Below are 19142 nucleotides of genomic sequence, written 5' to 3'. Positions count from 1 at the left end.
AAACGTTACTGAGGACGTCGTCTCTGTCCGACGGACAAACATTTTTCGATGGATCCGTTGAACGATGGATGAAATGCGAGGGCATCTGTCGCAATCAGTCGCTAATATAAGTCAATTAGAAAAAAAGGATTCACGGCATCAGTCGCTGGATCCGTTTTTTTCAATAATAGACAGCTTGTGACTGATGGCAAAAAACTGATGTGTGAAAGAGGCCTAAGTATGTCATCTAGTTTTGGCCTGAAGAACAGTGTCCAGTTCAAATTCATGGAACCAGCGCACGCATAGACCGAAATCAATCACACAGTGCACAAAAGGACGAACTTCTGTGAAGCCTTTGGATGATGTTTAAAATATCAGTAAATTGACTAAGGGTGCAATAATCAAGATTTTTTTTTATTATTATTATATCAGTATATGCCCATCAGACTTAGGGGTACTTTGCACGTTGCAACATCGCTACTGCGATATCGTCAGGGTCAAATCAAAATATCAAAGTACGATGTTGTTCCTCGTTCCTGCGGCAGCACACATCGCTGGGTATGAAGCCGCAGGAACAAGGAACATCTCCTTACCTGCCTCCTGCCTGCAATGAGGAAGGGAGAAGATGGGCGGGATATTTATGTCCCGCTCATCTCCGCCCCTCCGCTTCTATTGGCCGCCTGCCGTGTGACGTCGCTGTGACGCCGCACGACCCGCCCCCTTATTAAGGAGGCGGGTCGCAGGCCAGAGCGACGTCGCAGGGCAGGTAAGTGCATGTGAAGCTGTCGTAGCGATAATGTTCGCTACGGCAGCTATCACAAAATATCGCATCTGCGACGGGGGCGGGGACTATCGCGCTCGGCATCGCTACAATCGGCTAGCGATGTCGCAGCGTGCAAAGTACCCCTTAGCCCTCAAGTGCTCATGGTCCTTTTCATGCCTAAGGTAAGGGAAATGTCCAGGCAAAAGACTGGGTTTGCATGCATGGTGTTTCTAAAATCCAGAAACCCAGCATAATATTTAGAGAGACGCAAAAGTCGGACACAAATTTAAACCACCTACAACAGTATATTTAGGGAAATTTTTATACTTTTTACTTTGCAGATTTTTTTCTGGAAAACCCGCAAAGCCAAAATGCTCAGTGGACTTCTAAATGATTTTATTGAGCGTTTTAGTTTTCAAACTGGACTCACTTTGGTGGGCGGTTATTCCTGCACATGTCAGCTGATTTGAATAGCAGACGTGTTCCTCACAGGCACGGGTGGATCTGCGATCCACCCCCGCCTGTTAAACCCTTAAATCGCGCTGTCAAACTGTAACAGAATGATTTAAATGTCCATAGCAGTAAACATGCATTTACCAGCCTCCATCGGCAGCTCTTTGAAGTGATCTCGGGGACCCGATAGTTGCCATGGTAGCACCAGGGTCATGTGATGACTCCTGTGCTATTACGATTCACGTTCTGTTTCACCCGGCTGAGTGCTGCCTGTAATAAGAGATGAGTATTTCTGGTGATCACAGCTGTGTAGCTGTGATCACCAGAAATGAATGAGCAATCAGACTGCTGATCCTTATAGTCCCCTAGGGGGACTAGTAAAATAAAAAAATTTAAAAAAAGTTCTAAAGAATTAAAAAAAAATAAAAGTTCAAACCAACCCCAATTCACCCTATTGAAAATTAAAGGGTTACAAAATAAAAAATATACACACATTTGGTATCGCCGCATTCAGAAATGCCCGATCTATCAATATATAAAATCAAATAATCTGATTGGTAAACGGCGTAGTGTAAAAAAAAAATTCCAAACGCCAAAATTACGTTTTTCCTGGTCGCTGTAAATCTTGCACAAAATGCAATAACAGGTGATCAAAACATAGCCTCTGCGCAAAAAGGGTACCATTAAAAATGTCAGCTTGAGACACAAAAAATAAGTTGTTACTGAACCATAGATCCTGAAAAATGAAAGCACAATGGGTCACGGAAAATAGCGCAAGAAGTGCGCTATTTTTGTTGGACAAACTTCTGAATTTTTTTAACCCTTAGATAAAAGTAAACCTATACATGTTTGGTATCTACGAACTCCTACTGACCTAAGGAATCATAGCGACACATCAGTTTTACCATATAGTGAACTCGGTGAATAAAATATCCAACAAACAACTTGCAATTGCACTTTTTTTTCTTTTTTTTTCACTTTTTCTTCACTTGGATTTTTTTTGCCATTTTCAGTACACTGTATGGTAAAACTTATGTTTTTATTTAAAAGTACAACTCGTCTCACAAAAAACAAGCCCTCATATGGCAAGATTAACGGAAAAATAAAAAAGTTAAGGCTCTTGAAAGGGAGCAAATCAAAAACGGAAAATCGCCCGTGGGTGAAGGGGTAAGTAATATACTAGCAGTTTACACCATCTATTATACTGTTTACACCAGATTGTGAAATTTAGTATTTTAACAAAAAATTACCATAACTAGTAAGTTAAATGACGTGCCACCAATAGTAGTTTTTATGCATATTTTGTACATTTCAGTTGACCATTTAGTGAATATGATTTCTGTCAATTGCTTCTAGGTCTCAGCAACTTCCCAGGCATTTGTGAGTGCAAAGACACTGAGCTCGAGTGTGTAGAGGCCAATCTAGAAGCTGTCCCGTACGTGTCCAGCAATGTAACACTTTTGTAAGTAGACGCCTGCATCCCTGTGACTGTGCTAGCTTGCTTTCATAATCTCAATCATTCATCTGTGACAACCCTATTAACTACTGCACCATCCCATGTAGATATCCTTCACGGCTCCACTCACTGCCTCTCCTTCCAGGAGCACACACATAAATTCATTTCAGGCAATCTGTTTTTGTAATTCAGTTTCCGGACAATTGCAATTGATCTCTTAATGCCACATTAGATTTGTCGTCAGCATAAAATAACTGGCAATAAATTTGAGATATGTGCAAAATACACTGAAGTCACTCACAACCACTGCATTGTAATAAATCCGGAATATGATTTAATGGTGGCAATGCTTTGAGCTCGCCAATCCTCTCTTTTACATAGGAGGAGGTGATATGGTGGCACCCAAGTGATAGCCATTCGCAGTTCCTGAATGGATTTCACTGGGGGTTAACAAACTCATGATGTTCGAATACCAATTACATGCAGTTGACTGCAGTGATTTTACTATTAATATGTGTTCACCAGTTGATGAAAATATATTTAAAGGGAACCTGTCACCAGATTTGTCCCTTATGAGCTGTAGCCACCACCACTGAGCTCTTATATACAGCGTTGTAGAATAGTGCATATAAGAGCCCAGGTTGCTCTGTATAACGTAAAAATTAGCTTTTATTATACTCACTAGCGGGGCGGTCTGGTTCACTGGCCGTCGCTGGTCTTGATCCAGCACCTCCTCTTTTCCTACCATCGCCGTCCTCCTTCCTAGCTCTGTGTGGATGACACCTCCTACATAAACAACACAGAGTCCGCCATTGCGCTCCTGAGCAGGAGCACTTTTCCCTGCTGAAGGCAGGTGAAAGTATTCTAGTGCGCATTCGAGAGTGTTCTTTGACCATTCCCCTCACTTGTGCATTACAATATTTTGATCTGCCCTCAGGAGGGCAGAGAGAAGTGCGCATGCACAGGAGCACCATGGCGACCTCTGTGTGTATGACATAGGACATGTTATCCACATGAAGCAAGAAGAAAGGAGACGCCAGACCAAGACCAGCTATGCCCATTGGACCAGACTGCCCCCAGGTGAGTATAATAAAAGCTGTTTTTTACGTTATACAGACCAGCATGGGAACTTATATACACTATTCTAGAAGGCTGTATATAGGGGCTTACTAGTGGTGGCCACAGCTTATAGGGGACAAATCTGGTGACAGGTTCCCTTTACAGATTAAAAGGCAATAGCTGCCCAACTAATAAAAACACTTCAGACCTGGCTCCCTAAAAGGCTGTCAAAGGGTTTCTCATGCCTCCTGAAGGACATGAGAGGAGGCTGCCAACAAAGGAAAAGGAAGATGTGCAGAAGAAAACACAAACCCAGAGTGAGATAAATAATGTAAAATAAGGTACAAGGAAGAGGAGCTGGGAAGGAAAATAAAATTAACACACAGCAGGCACTCAACTGGTGTTTACTCAAAGGTAAACCTCTTAAGGTGAAGGTCTGGAAAGCCCAGACCTAAATCCACATAGAGAAATAGCCAGCAAAGAAGTGAGGTGAGATTTTAACGTATATAACCCAATCCAGAATTGATAGGGCAAGTCAAAACGGGGATATGACTGACATCTGGAAAGGAGCAATCCAAGGAGGGAAGACAAAGGCAATAGAAGCCATAAGCAGTTGGACAGGGATGAAAAGGTAATAGCCCAGCAAACAAAGGAACTGTTCATGAATCAGGTCACTGGATCGAATTCCCAAACTGAGTCATGACAGTACCTCCCCCTTCTACGAGGGCCCACTGAACCAGAAGAAGCCTGTGACATCGCTAAAGGAACTCTCTCACAAGGTGATCCACATGAAGAGCCTCCGAATCAACCCAGAATTTATCTTCAGGACCATAACATTTTCATTTAAAGATATACAGTGGAACCTTGGTTAATGAGAACAATCCGTTCTGGGACTGTGCTTGTTAACCAAGTTACATATTCAGCAAAGCAAGATTTCCCATAGGAAATCATTGCAATGCAGACAATTCGTTCCACAACTTGTTAAATGTCCCATCCTGGTCCCCTATTGTGTCATTCCACACATGCACAAACACACACAAACACGTACAAACACGTACAAACTTACACAAACACGCACGCACACGCCCATACTGTATTATGCTCACCTTACCTTCTGTTCCATCGCCGGTCTCCTGGGACTTGCTGTTCACCAGTATGGGCTGTGTATCGTGTAACCATGACGACGAGGGAGGAAATTCCGCACCCAGAGCGCTGACATCAAAGGCAGGAGGCGCTTGACTCTGATTGGTCAGCGCGCTGCCTTTGAGTAGCAGTGACAGGGGAACTTTCTAGCTCGTCGCGCAGCCTGCCGATACACAGCCTGGCGAACTACAGGACCCAGGAGGCCGGTGATGGAACGGAAGGTACACATATTATGCTCACCTTACCTTCCGTTCCATCGCCGGCCTCCTGGGTCCTGTAGTTCGCCGCGAGGATTCTTCCCTCGTCGCGATGCACCGGCGAACAACAAGAACCATGAGGCCAGCGATGGAATGGAAGGTAAGGTAAGCATAATACTGTATGTGGTGCGTGCGTGTGTGTTTGTGTGTGTTTGTGCGTGCTTGTGTGTGTTTGTGTGGACTGCAAGACGGGTCAGAGCGCGGTGGATGTACGGAACTGGAAGGGTATGTGGTGAGGATTTTGCTCGTACAGTAAAGCTTTCTCGTAAACCGAGTTGCAAATTTACAGAAAGCTTTGCTTGTTAACGAGAATTTCGCTTAAGTGGGTTACTCGTTATGCGAGGTTCCATTGTACTATAGACAGCGCTTGAGCCGCCTGGAACCAATAACGCGCTCTACCTTATACTCCCGATCCCCTTCCAAACTCATCTCAATTATGTCTTGAGGACCAGGAGATCCCTCAAATTTTTTTAGAAAGGAAATAGTTATTGATTCTCCAAGCAACAGGAAGTTGCAACTTAACCACCATGGGATTAGGAATCTTAATAATTTTACTGTGCAGATTGCAACAAGCACAGACCAGCACATCAAATGAGCATCACGATGACGCTTCATTTCAGGGAGGAGACAGAGTCAATGCAACAGACTCTGTTCCGGATGATACATCGTTTAAATATCTTAACATGAACTGGGATTCTCAACAAAGCGTCATCAGAAAGGAAATAGAAAAAAATAGAGTAGCAGATAGTGTAGTTAGGCAATGGTAGGGAATTCTTAATACAAGTATATTAGAAGTAGCTTAAATAATAGAATCAAATAGATAGGGACGTAAAGTAAAATTAATTTTACTTTTGCCCTATGACCAACCCTTGATGTATTCACATCATATAATGTTGAATTAAAAAATGGGTGCACCAACAAAATGCCCTGTGCTAAAAATATGAGGGAATATAGTATAGACAGCATTGGATTGGCTAGCGGAGGAACTGCAGTAATACCAGTCCTGGCTGCGGTTACCTGCACTGAACTCCGGAACTCTCAGCTGAGCTCCGGAGTGCAACCCGGCCTGTTCGCAGCTGAATGCAGGTTACCGCAGCCAGGACTGGTATTACCAGAAACCGCCGGTAATACCAGTCCTGACTGCGGTTACCTGCATTGAGCTCCGTAGCTCTCACCTGAGCTCAGGAGTGCAGCCTGACCTGTCCGCAGCTGTCATGGACTGAACTGTGATAGCCGGGGAATCAGTCGGCGCTCACAGTTCAGTCCTCCATACCCGCGGCTCACTCTAGGTCCACTTTGGAACTCAGGTGAGAGCTCCGGTTTTCAGTGCAGGTAACCGCGGCCAGGACTTGTATTACTGCAGTTCCTCCGGTAGCCAGTCCGATGCTGAGTATAGACACCATTGATACCACAAAGATTGATGTCCCGTGTATTATATATTATTATAATGAATATAATTGCACAATGTGAGAGCACAAATAAATTCTATTACTATGCAACATCCACAGCGCCCTGACACATTTCGCGTTACAGGTTCCTCAGAAAGGGTTGTGATACTGTACTGCAGTGTGGGAATTAAATGGAAAGGACTATCCAATGAACCTGAGATAATTACCTTAGTAGCAGCTGTTAATTAATGGCGCTCACATCAAAGCTCAGTGTCCCAGGAGATTCTGGGCATTGAGCTTAGTCAGGCAACAAACTAACTCTGCCCAGACGCGTCAACTTGTTTGAGTTCAACATATTATTAAAAATCAGAACATACTGCATCTAGAGAAACATGTCAAGATCTTAAATACTGAATTGCATATGAAAAAAAACTCTGAAATAGGAGGCACACAGAAAATTCCCACATTGTGAATACAGATTGGAAAAAAAAAAACATATTTGTATTTGCTCCAGAAACCTCATCGTAAATCCAAGACAAAACCTTGGGGTATCAGTTCCATGTCTGTAGGTTAAAGTCCTTCGGGTCCACACGGGAATTCAAAGGTCTAATCTGAGTGCACTACCTGCTGCAATTTTGAGGCGAAACCTTATTGTGATATGTGAACACTGCATCTAATAGTGTCACGGTGTGACTACAGGTGTCAAGTCAGGAGAGATGGAACTCATAGCGAGCAGCGCAACACAGTGGAAACACCAGGGTGATGTCACACCAGGGGAGGGGAGGACCCCCGGTGAGCAACGTAACACAAAGGGTACACCACAGAAACAATACAATGGTAGGCCCTGATGCTAGGGAGAGGTCAACACCGAACACTCACCTAAGGCTGATCCCTGCACTAGCTAACATCCCTAGATAGGTCCTTCTCCCCCGTATGCTAATCACGTGCCTAGGCAATCACTGGCCCTGAACTCACATTGACCAGTGAAGACCAGAGAGATGCTTGTCTCACCACTACAAAAAGACAACACGAGTAAGGTAAGAAAAATGGGTTGGAAAAGACACAACAAACACTGCTTGGATTCTTCGGGAGGAAACTTCACAGCTATGCAGCCACAAGCTCCTTCAAAATGGTCAGTATAGGAATGAACAGTACTCTGCATAGGGAGGAGTGAGGAATAGATATTTATAGCAGAAGGAAGTGGCTGCAGCTAAGGTTACAACTACTTCTAAGAACACTACTGGTTTTAAATGCACCTTAACCCCTTCAGTACCGGATGGAATTAAATATGCTCTAGTTCAGGGTTAATGACAAGCGGGCACTAAAGCGAATCTGTGATCCACAATGCGCTGTGACCTTCTGATCCCAGATCCCCTTGAGATCACATCAGGTCGTGATGCACTCGAGACGCCAGCATGCTTGCATAGTTTTTTGCTATAGGAAGATGCTTCAGGAAAACTCCAGCATAGTTGTGCCGCCCCCGTGGAAGCAGCCGAGCTGCTCGGATCCGGGTTCGCTGTGGCTCGAGGGTAAATAAAAGGGGGATATTTACAGGGGAGTTGATGTATAGTTCGTGATGCCACCCGTGGTGTATGGTAATTTGGGGAGTACCGCCTGTGGAGACAGGGGGCTCAGTGGGTGATCTCGTCCACTAAAACCCGCCGCCTTTAGAAAGACAGCGTGGCTCAGGGCTCATCCCAACTGAACGCCGGCCTCCTTAACCGTGGGCGTAACACTACTCAGACAACACAGGGTGAGGGAACCACAATAATTAGACTTTATTGGATCCCCAAACAATTAACGGCACATAACACATAACCAGCAAAACACAAAATATAACAGGCAACAGAGTCTCACCTTTCCACTGGCTCACCAGGGATTTAGAATGTCCATGCCTCAGAGCTTCCAGGGCCGCTTTCTCCAATCCAGCAGCACCCCGCTTTCAGCGGGCACCCACCGAGAAAGGAATAGCGCCAGATTTAGGAAGCTGTGTGAGGTCTGTAAAGTCTGTAGCCAGGTGATCGGATTGTCCCAACCTGAGTGTCCTCCTTAGGTAGTCCTGGTATGATGTTATAATCCTGGCAGCCGGGGTCGAAATCCCTAGGCTGTGGATATGGTCTCCAACCGGAACCGGAGTCCCTAGATTGAAGCCATAAGATATCCTGATCCTCTAGTCAGCTCCAAAGAGCTTAGACTGGATCCATCAGTATCCATCAACAACCTGTTGGCTTAAAGAAGTCCCTTTTATAGCCACAGCCTTCCACTTAGATACACTGCATCCTCATCGATTGGTTGGACAAGATCGCCTCTCCCATTGGATGAATCTCAAGCTGCATGGACAATGTTCATCCAAATGATGTTTACAGAAAGACTGAGGGTATACATGTAGTCTGGGAGTCACCGACTAGACAATGGCTACTAAGGTAATCACATTAGCAATACACAACTACAATACAATGATTACTGGAAAAGTCTGGAGACACAATACATCTGGCTTTCAGTGGCCAACACAATTACATGAGTCCACAAGAGTCTTGTAAAAACAATGAGGGACTTATCCCCCGTCTATAAACAATCTATCATCCTGTCTGGCTGAATTTTAAGACACGTTAACCTTAAACTTTTTTTTTAATGAGAGTCCATGTCGTCACACCGCCGCTGCCGTTGGGAGTGGTATCCGGGGTGATGAAGTGGGGCAGCAAGGTGTCGTAACCCTCAACGGGTAGGGGGATGCCCCGGGACTCAGTGAATGGCTGCCGTGGGGTGCAAGGGTCACTCTCGTACTCACTCAGTCCATTAAGCAGACACTGACAACCGGGTAAAACAAGTCTCTGAGTACCGCTGCCGCTGAGGGGAGCTCGTCCGGGTGCCGCCCCCAATAGTGTTGCCTGGTGATCCGTGACCTGCCTACTGGCACTTAGTTTGACTTCAACTTGGTGGCCCCGTAGTACGGAACTAGCCGGGTCCCGCTCCCTACTACGGCTAAGTATGGGAGCTTGCTCTCAGGGCTCACGCTTGGGATTTTCTGGACCATTTTGGATTGGAAAGTCCTATCCCCCTCGTTGTGCCAATGCCCCAATTCTGGAACAGGTGGGAAAAGATCATAAAGGCTCCGTTCTCCTCAGGTGAATTGTCGGGTTGCCTAAAGCTACACCCCGACCTAGGGTCCATGTACCGCGTCGTGCCTTCGGTCCCTGACCGGTGACAGTGCTAGACTGCTAGCTGTCCTCCTCAACAGGTCTAGACACCTCGCCACAATTCCCTGCGACCGGGGTTCCAACCCCTCTAGGCCCAGACCACCGTCTGCAACCTAGACAGTTCCTTCAAGAGCCACCGCTCCCAACTTCCTCTGAGCTCCACACAGCTCGAGGGTTACTTCCCAACCACTCTCTCTCAACTCTCTGACCGACTCACTACACTCCTCACCTCCCCTCCCTGACCCCCCCAGGTGGGCGACTCTATTCCACTCAAGCCGTCCACTGGTGTGTCTGGTGGGTGTGGTGCAGGGTGTATCTAGGATTTGATTTGCTGTTGGAGGCAACACCATTTAGTTAGGGGCCCAGAACCAAGAGGGAGGCGGAATACTGCACGGAAGGGCAGCTTGTGCAGTACCCTGTGACGACCTGATAGTCCAGAGGCGTCACATAGTGATGAATGAACTCTTTTATGGTAGCAAGAGCAGGATAGTTATATATACCATGTTTCCCAAAGGATCACACTACAGTCTGACTCTTTTACGGGTCCGCTAATTAAGGTTCATCAACATTCACTGCTTTCCAAGCCCACTCTTTATGCCAGTGTCTGTGATTGGTTGCACACTGCTATACATACCCCCCACCCTGTGTCCACCTCTGTGATTGGTTGCAGTCAGTTTGCTGTATGGAAGATTAAAAAGAAATAAACAAATCATTTTAAAAAAATGACGTAGGCTCTCGCCATAATTTTAAAAAGCAGCACAGGTAAAATAACAGCTGCAGGCTGTAGCCCCTACCATATATATATAACTAAGGATGATCGAATACCTCAAATATTCGGCTTCGCGAATATTTTCCGAATAGGTTGCCACTATTCGACTATTCGCGAATATTCAATGCGCAATGTAAGTCTATGGACAACCCGAATAACAACTATTCGGAACTATTTGGCTTCCCATAGACTTACATTACGCATCGAATATTCGCATAACGTTGAGTTATTTGTCAAATATTCGAGAAGCCGAATATTTGAGGTATTCGATCATCCCTAGTATTAACCCATCAATTTATGTAATTTGTCATTATTATACTGTCTATTCATTTTTGAGTGGGCTATCATAATCTCATGTCTGTTTCTACGGGTCTCTCCTTTGTGTTAAATATTTTAAATAATAAAGATTTTCATTTATTTCACTTTTTTGAGTAGGAGCTTTTGTTTTTCTAGGCTTTGGTTCACATTTTTTTGTCTCCTTTATTGATACCTTTCTTCTTAGGTTAAAAGTGTATATATATATATATATATATATATATATATATATATACAAAACAAAAAAAACAAAACTCCAAAGTGCCACAAAGAAATTTTTGACTACATCAAATGTTCACCTATAAAAGACTTTTAAAGTGCCCTTATTAATGCAAAAAGCAAAAGATGTGTGACAAATTGAAACAGATGAATCAAAATAAGATATTAATACATGTGCACACGTACATAACAATAAATACTATAACATATAATCCTCAAGTGAGAAAAAAGTACAATTAGAACATGCACTGGTACAAACAAGCAACATCTCACATAAAACACATTGGAGTGAATATGAAAATAAAGGAGTGTATTACCATCAGGCCCCCGACGCGCGTTTTGCTGACAATAGCTTCTTCAGAGAGGGTTACTCTCTGAGGGTCATCTCATAAAAGAGTCATCTCATATCTGTTTCTGCTGGTCTCTCCTTTGTTTTATACATTTTTTATACATTGTAAATAATAAAGATTCTTATCTACTATTTTAAGTGAGATTATCTTTCACTTTTTTAAGTGGGAGCTTTTGTTTTTCTAGGCTTTGGTTGCATCCACTTTGTTGCAAGATATATATATATATATATATATATATATATACATACACACAGTACTTTGTTAGCATATGATTACTTATGCAGATTGTTGTCATGTTACTGCATTGTTATTGTTTTGCTCCTGATCGTGGAAAATTATTTTTCTTCCTGTATAGTCTACATATTATTCACATTCCTTAATCGCTCAGTGTGTTATTAGGTTGATTCTCAAGTGAAAGGTCATTGGTTTGAATCGAAGAGCGGCAATGAAGACTATTTCTCAAAAAAAGAGAAACAGCATCATCCAGTTCATTCACAGCGGTCTCTTAGTTAAGAAAATTGAGAAACTGCATCATGTGAGACCATGACTGTTGGAAGAATAAGAAATGAAGTCCGTCCATCTGTTCAAGAGCCAAGAGGTTGGCGCTCAGGCAAAATATGTGAGTCAACAAGTCACCTCATCACAAGGTCTATCAGTTGTGGCACGACAAACACGGTAGTGGAGGGTGCTCATATGCTTCGTAATAATGAGATCATAGACATCCAATGCAGGCACTGTGCAATGCACGTTACACGTCTGGAATGGTGGCCCGAAAAAAGGTGAAGAAATCTTGATTGCAATATCTTCATAAGAAGCGTTGGCTCAAGTTTGCCAAAAAAAAAGTAGAAAAGGTGGACAGTAGAAAATTAGAAAGGGGTGCTTTGGAGCGATGAGACTGATGGGTGAAAGTGGTTCTGAAAGAAACAAGGGAAAAAGGCGCTAGCGGATCGAGAAATCAAAGTAACTGTCAAGATCGGTGGAGGAAGCCTGATGATATGAGGTTGTTTCACAGTCAAAGTCATTTGATACTTGACCAGGATCAATGGTGGTCTTAATGCTGAGCTATATGTGAGCATCCTACAAGACAAGATACTTTGTACACTCGAGTACTATGGATATGAAAAAGACTACATAGAGTTCCAGCAGGACAATGACTGAAAGCATATGTCGAGATTAGTGAAGAAATGGTTCAATGATAATGAAGTAAAGTTGCTGGATTGGCCCCCAGAGTACTCAGGCCTTCAAGCAATCGAGCACGTCTGAGTAGATTTGAAGAAATCAAGAGAATTGATCAGTATGCACCAATGTTGGGAATATGTAGAAGAGACCTAGGATCAGATTTTGGTCTAGACATAATGTAATTTGTATTATACAGGAAGAAAAAGATTCTTTCAAACACCAGGAGCAAAACAGTAACAATGCTGGGACATGAGAAGAATCTGTATAATTAATCATGTGCTAAAAAGTTCAAAATGTTGTTACCGTTTTGATTGTCAGTGTAGCAAAAAAAAAAAAATATGTATTGGCTTTGCGCTTTTTTACATTTATTTTTATTTCAGATCTCTCAGAGGAAACCATATACACTCACTTCCAGATAATGTCTTCATGAATTATAAAGACTTGAGAAACCTGTGAGTATAGAATTTTAAAATACCTAAATGTTGCTAACTTCATCACTTACATTATTTTATAATTTACGGAAATTACTTGTCCGATTAATTTAAATCTCAATTTACCTCAATTTCAATTCTATTTTCTATACTATATATTTATGCGGTATAATATATATATATATATATATATATATATATATATATATCAGGTGAAATAAGTATTGAACACATCACCAATTTTCTAAGTAAATATATTTCTCTGAAGGTGCTATTAACACGTATTTATCAACTAATGCCGGTAACAACCCATCCAATCCCCAAAGGCAAAGAAATCAAAATAAAAATGTCCATAAATATAGTGATGTGTAATAATGAGAAATGACACAGGGAAAAAGTATTGAACACACTTGCTGAAATTTATTTAATACTTTGCACAAAAGCCTTTGTTGGTGATGACAGCTTCAAGACATCTCCTGTGTGGAGAAACTCTTTGCTTTAGCTCCTTCCATAAATTTTCTATTGGATTGAGGTCAGGTGATTGGCTCGGCCATTGCAGAAGATTTATTTTCCTTCTCTGAAACCAATTTAGAGTTTCCTTGGCTGTGGGTTTGGGATCATTGTCTTGTTGAAATTTCCACCCTCTTTTCATCTTCCTCATCCTAGTAGATGGCAGCAGATTTTTATCAAGAATATCTCTGTACATTTGTTTATTCATCCTTCCTTCAATTACATCAAGTTTGTCAGAGTCGTATGCTGAAAAACAGCCTCACACCATGATGTTCCCACCTCCAAACTTTACTGCTGGTATGGTGTTTTTGGGTTGATTTGCCTTTTGACCTCCAAACATGGTGTGTATTACAGCATCTAAAGAGTTGAATTTTGGTCTCATCTGACCAGACTATATTCTCCCAGTATTTCACAGACTTGTTCAAATATTGTTGAGCAAAGTTTAATCGCCCTTGAACATGTTTATTCTTCAGCAGTGAAGTTTTGCCTAGTGAGCATGCATACAGGCCATGGTAGTTTGAGTCCATTATTTATTGCTTTCTTTAAACAATTGTACCTGCTGATTCCAGGTCTTTCTGTTGTTATCTACATTTGGTCCTTAGCTCTTGGACAACTCTTTGATAATTCTTTTTACTCCTTTGTCTGAAATCTTATGAGGAGCTCCTGGTTGTGGCCGGTTTATGGTGAAATTATGTTCTTTCCACTTTCAGATTATGGCCCCAACATTGCTCACTGGAACCTTCAGTAGTTTAGAAATTCTTCTGTAGCCAATGCCATTAGTATGTTTTGCAACAATAAGGTTGCAAAGGTTTTGAGACAGCTCACTGGTTTTACTCATCATGAGATGTTTCTATATAATTTTGGAAGGATTGCTTTCTATTTACTGATAGATTTCAGCTGGTGTCATGGCTTTTTGCATCTCCCTTTCTTCTTGTTTTCATTACTTTTTCCCTGTATCATTTCCCATGATTACACATTACTAAATCTACGGATATTTATGGTCTGATTTCTTTGCCTGTGTGGCTTGGATGGAATGTTAACTTGATGACAAATTCATGTCAATAGCACCTTACAAATATATTCACTTTGAAAATTAGTGACATTTTCTTTACTTATTTCAATCTGTGTGTGTGTATGTGTGTGTGTGTGTGTGTTTGGTGGATACACAGCTGATAGTCCTACTGAATAGACTGTTAGGGGTACTTTGCACGCTGCAACATCACTAGCCGATTGTAGCGATGCCGAGCGCGATAGTCCCCGCCCCCGTCGCAGATGCGATATCTTGTGATAGCTGCCGTAACGAACATTATCGCTACGGCAGCTTCACATGGACTTACCTGCCCTGCGACGTCGCTCTGGCCGGCGACCTGCCTCCTTCCTAAAGGGGCGGGTCGTGCGGCATCACAGCGACATCACACGGCAGGCATCCAATAGAAGCGAAGGGGCGGAGATGAGCGGGACGTAAACATCCCGCCCACCTCCTTCCTTCCTCATTGCAGGCGGGACGTAGGTAAGGAGATGTTCGTCGCTCCTGCGGCTTCATACACAGCGAAGTGTGCTGCCCCAGGAACGAGGAACAACATCGTACCTGTCACTGCAGCGAAATTATGGAAATGACCGACACTACACAGATCACCGATTTACGACGCTTTTGTGATTGTTTATCGGTGCTTCTAGGCTTTACACGTTGCGACATCGTTACTGGCGCCGGATGTGCGTCACTTTCGATTTGACCCCGACGAGATCGCAGTAGCGATGTCACAACGTGCAAAGTACCCCTTAGAATTTGTATTATGGCAAGAAAACAGCAGCTGAGTAAAGAAAAACGAGTGGTCATCATTACTTTAAGAAATGAAGGTCAGTCAGTCCGAAAAATTGGGAAAACTTTGAAAGTGTCCCCAAGTGCAGTGGCAAAAACCACCAAACACTACAAAGAAACTGGCTCACATGAGGACCACCCCAGGAAAGGAAGACCAAGAGTCACCTCTGCTGCGGAGGATAAGTTTATCTGAGTCACCAGCCTCAGAAATCGCAGGTTAACAGCAGCTCAGATTAAAGACCAGATCAATGCCACACAGAGTTCTAGTAGCAGTCTCATCTCTAGAACAACTTTTAAGAGGAGACTTTGTGCAGCAGGCCTTCATGGTAAAATAGTTGCTAGGAAACCACTGCTAAGGACAGGCAACAAGCAGAAGAGACTTGTTTGGGAGAAAGAATACAAGGAATGGACATTATCTGTGCTTTGCTCTGATGAGTCCAAATTTGAGATCTTTAGATCCAACCACCATGTCTTTGTGCAATGCAGAAAAGGTGAACTGATGGACTCTACATGCCTGGTTCCCACCGTGAAGCATGGAGGAGGAGGTGTGATGGTGTGGGGGTGCTTTGCTGGTGACACTGTTGGGCATTTTTTTCAAAATTGAAGGCATACAGAACCAGCATACCTACAACAGCATCTTGCAGCGGCATGCTATTCCATCCGGTTTACGTTTAGTTGGACCATCATTTATTTTTCAACAAGACAATGACCCCAAACACACCTCCAGGCTGTATAAGGGCTATTTATCTAAGATGGAGAGTGATGGGGTGCTATGCCAGATGACCTGGCCTCTACAGTCACCGGACCTGAACCCAATCTAGATGGTTTGGGGTGAGCTGGACCGCAGAGTGAAGGCAAAAGGGCCAACAAGTGCTAAGCATCTCTGGGACCTCCTTCAAGACTGTTGGAAGAACATTTCCGGTGACTACCTCTTGAAGCTCATCAAGAGAATGCCAAGAGTGTGCAAAGTAGTAATCAAAGCAAAAGGTGGATACTTTGAAGAACCTAGACTATAAGACATATTTTCAGTTGTTTCACACTTTTTGCTAAGTATTTCATTCCACATGTGTTAATTCATAGTTTTGATACCTTCAATGTGAATCTACAATTTTCAGAGTCATGACAATAAAGAAAACTCTTTGAATGAGAAAGTGTGTCCAAACTTTTGGTCTGTACTGTGTGTGTGTGTGTGTGTGTGTGTGTGTGTGTGTGTGTGTGTGTGTGTGTGTGTGTATATATATACAGTGCCTACAAGTAGTATTCAACCCCCTGCAGATTTAGCAGGTTTACACATTCGGAATTAACTTGGCATTGTGACATTTGGACTGTAGATCAGCCTGGAAGTGTGAAATGCACTGCAGCAAAAAAGAATGTTATTTCTTTTTTTTTTTTTTTTTTTTTAAATTGTGAAAAGTTTATTCAGAGGGTCATTTATTATTCAACCCCTCAATCCACCCGAATTCTGTTTGGTTCCCCTAAAGTATTAAGAAGTATTTCAGGCACAAAGAACAATGAGCTTCACATGTTTGGATTAATTATCTCTTTTTCCAGCCTTTTCTGACTAATTAAGACCCTCCCCAAACTTGTGAACAGCACTCATACTTGGTCAACATGGGAAAGTCAAAGGAACAGTCCAAGGCCATCAGAGACTAGATCGTGGAGGGTCACAAGGCTGGCAAGGGGTACAAAACCCTTTCCAAGGAGTTGGGCCTACCTGTCTCCACTGTTGGGAGCATCATCCGGAAGTGGAAGGCTTATGGAACTACTGTTAGCCTTCCACGGCCTGGACACCCGTGCCGAGGCCAGGCTTGTCCGAAGAGTCAAGGCTAACCCAAGGACAACAAGGAAGGAGCTCCAGGAAGATCTCATGGTAGTGGGGACATTGGTTTCAGTCAATACCATAAGTAACGTACTCCACCGCAATGGTCTCCGTTCCAGACGAGCCCGTAAGGTACCTTTACTTTCAAAGCGTCATGTCAAGGCTCGTCTACAGTTTGCTCATGATCACTTGGAGGACTCTGAGACAGACTGGTTCAAGGTTCTCTGGTCTGATGAGACCAAGATCGAGATCTTTGGTGCCAACCACACACGTGACGTTTGGAGACTGGATGGCACTGCATACGACCCCAAGAATACCATCCCTACAGTCAAGCATGGTGGTGGCAGCATCATGCTGTGGGGCTGTTTCTCAGTCAAGGGGCCTGGCCATCTGGTCCGCATCCATGGGAAGATGGATAGCACGGCCTACCTGGAGATTTTGGCCAAGAACCTCCGCTCCTCCATCAAGGATCTTAAGATGGGTCGTCATTTCATCTTCCAACAAGACAACGACCCAAAGCACACAGCCAAGAAAACTAAGGCCTGGTTCAAGAGGGAAAAAATCAAGGTGTTGCAATGGCCTAGTCAGTCTCCTGACCTTAACCCAATTGAAAACTTGTGGAAGGAGCTCAAGATTAAAGTCCACATGAGACACCCAAAGAACCTAGATAAATTGGAGAAGATCTGCATGGAGGAGTGGGCCAAGATAACTCCAGAGACCTGTGCCGGCCTGATCAGGTCTTATAAAAGACGATTATTAGCTGTAATTGCAAACAAGGGTTATTCCACAAAATATTAAACCTAGGGGTTGAATAATAATTGACCCACACTTTTATGTTGAAAATTTATTAAAATTTAACTGAGCAACATAACTTGTTGGATTGCAAGATTTATGCATCTGTTATTAAATCCTGCTCTTGTTTGAAGTTTGCAGGCTCTAACTTATTTGCATCTTATCAAACCTGCTAAATCTGCAGGGGGTTGAATACTACTTGCAGGCACTGTGTATATATATATATATATATATATATATATATATATATATATACAGTTAGGTCCAGAAATATTTGGACAGTGACACAATTTTCGCGAGTTGGGCTCTGCATGCCACCACATTGGATTTGAAATGAAACCTCTACAACAGAATTCAAGTGCAGATTGTAACGTTTAATTTGAAGGTTTGAACAAAAATATCTGATAGAAATTGTAGGAATTGTACACATTTCTTTACAAACACTCCACATTTTAGGAGGTCAAAAGTAATTGGACAAATAAACCAAACCTAAACAAAATATTTTTATTTTCAATATTTTGTTGCAAATCCTTTGGAGGCAATCACTGCCTTAAGTCTGGAACCCATGGGCATCACCAAACGCTGGGTTTCCTCCTTCTTAATGCTTTGCCAGGCCTTTACAGCCGCAGCCTTCAGGTCTTGCTTGTTTGTGGGTCTTTCCGTCTTAAGTCTGGATTTGAGCAAGTGAAATGCATGCTCAATTGGGTTAAGATCTGGTGATTGACTTGGCCATTGCAGAATGTTCCACTTTTTTGCACTCATGAACTCCTGGGTAGCTTTGGCTGTATGCTTGGGGTCATTGTCCATCTGTACTATGAAGCGCCGTCCCATCAACTTTGCGGCATTTGGCTGAATCTGGGCTGAAAGTATATCCCGGTACACTTCAGAATTCATCCGGCTACTCTTGTCTGCTGTTATGTCATCAATAAACACAAGTGACCCAGTGCCATTGAAAGCCATGCATGCCCATGCCATCACGTTGCCTCCACCATGTTTTACAGAGGATGTGGTGTGCCTTGGATCATGTGCCGTTCCCTTTCTTCTCCATCATTTTGGTACAGGTTGATCTTTGTCTCATCTGTCCATAGAATATTTTTCCAGAACTGAGCTCGCTTCATGAGGTGTTTTTCAGCAAATTTAACTCTGGCCTGTCTATTTTTGGAATTGATGAATGATTTGCATCTAGATGTGAACCCTTTGTACTTACTTTCATGGAGTCTTCTCTTTACTGTTGACTTAGAGAC

General features: G+C 43.0%; 1 protein-coding gene across 2 annotated transcripts in view; it reads left to right on the top strand.

Annotated features, from left to right (window-relative positions):
• The window catches only part of RXFP2 (relaxin family peptide receptor 2), a 449786-nt gene that overhangs the window by 335618 nt on the left and 95026 nt on the right, over positions 1–19142 (top strand). For both annotated transcript variants that reach the window (XM_075337353.1, XM_075337352.1), the window contains 2 exons: positions 2552–2657; positions 12908–12979. In XM_075337353.1, the coding sequence (XP_075193468.1) occupies positions 2552–2657; positions 12908–12979 (178 nt within the window). The remainder of the gene's footprint in view (positions 1–2551; positions 2658–12907; positions 12980–19142) is intronic.

The sequence above is a fragment of the Anomaloglossus baeobatrachus genome, chromosome 2, assembly GCF_048569485.1.
Source record: "Anomaloglossus baeobatrachus isolate aAnoBae1 chromosome 2, aAnoBae1.hap1, whole genome shotgun sequence".
Taxonomy (NCBI): Eukaryota; Metazoa; Chordata; class Amphibia; order Anura; family Aromobatidae; genus Anomaloglossus; species Anomaloglossus baeobatrachus.
The sequence above is the reverse complement of the archived record's forward strand: the minus strand, read 5'-3'. Positions and strand labels throughout refer to the sequence as shown.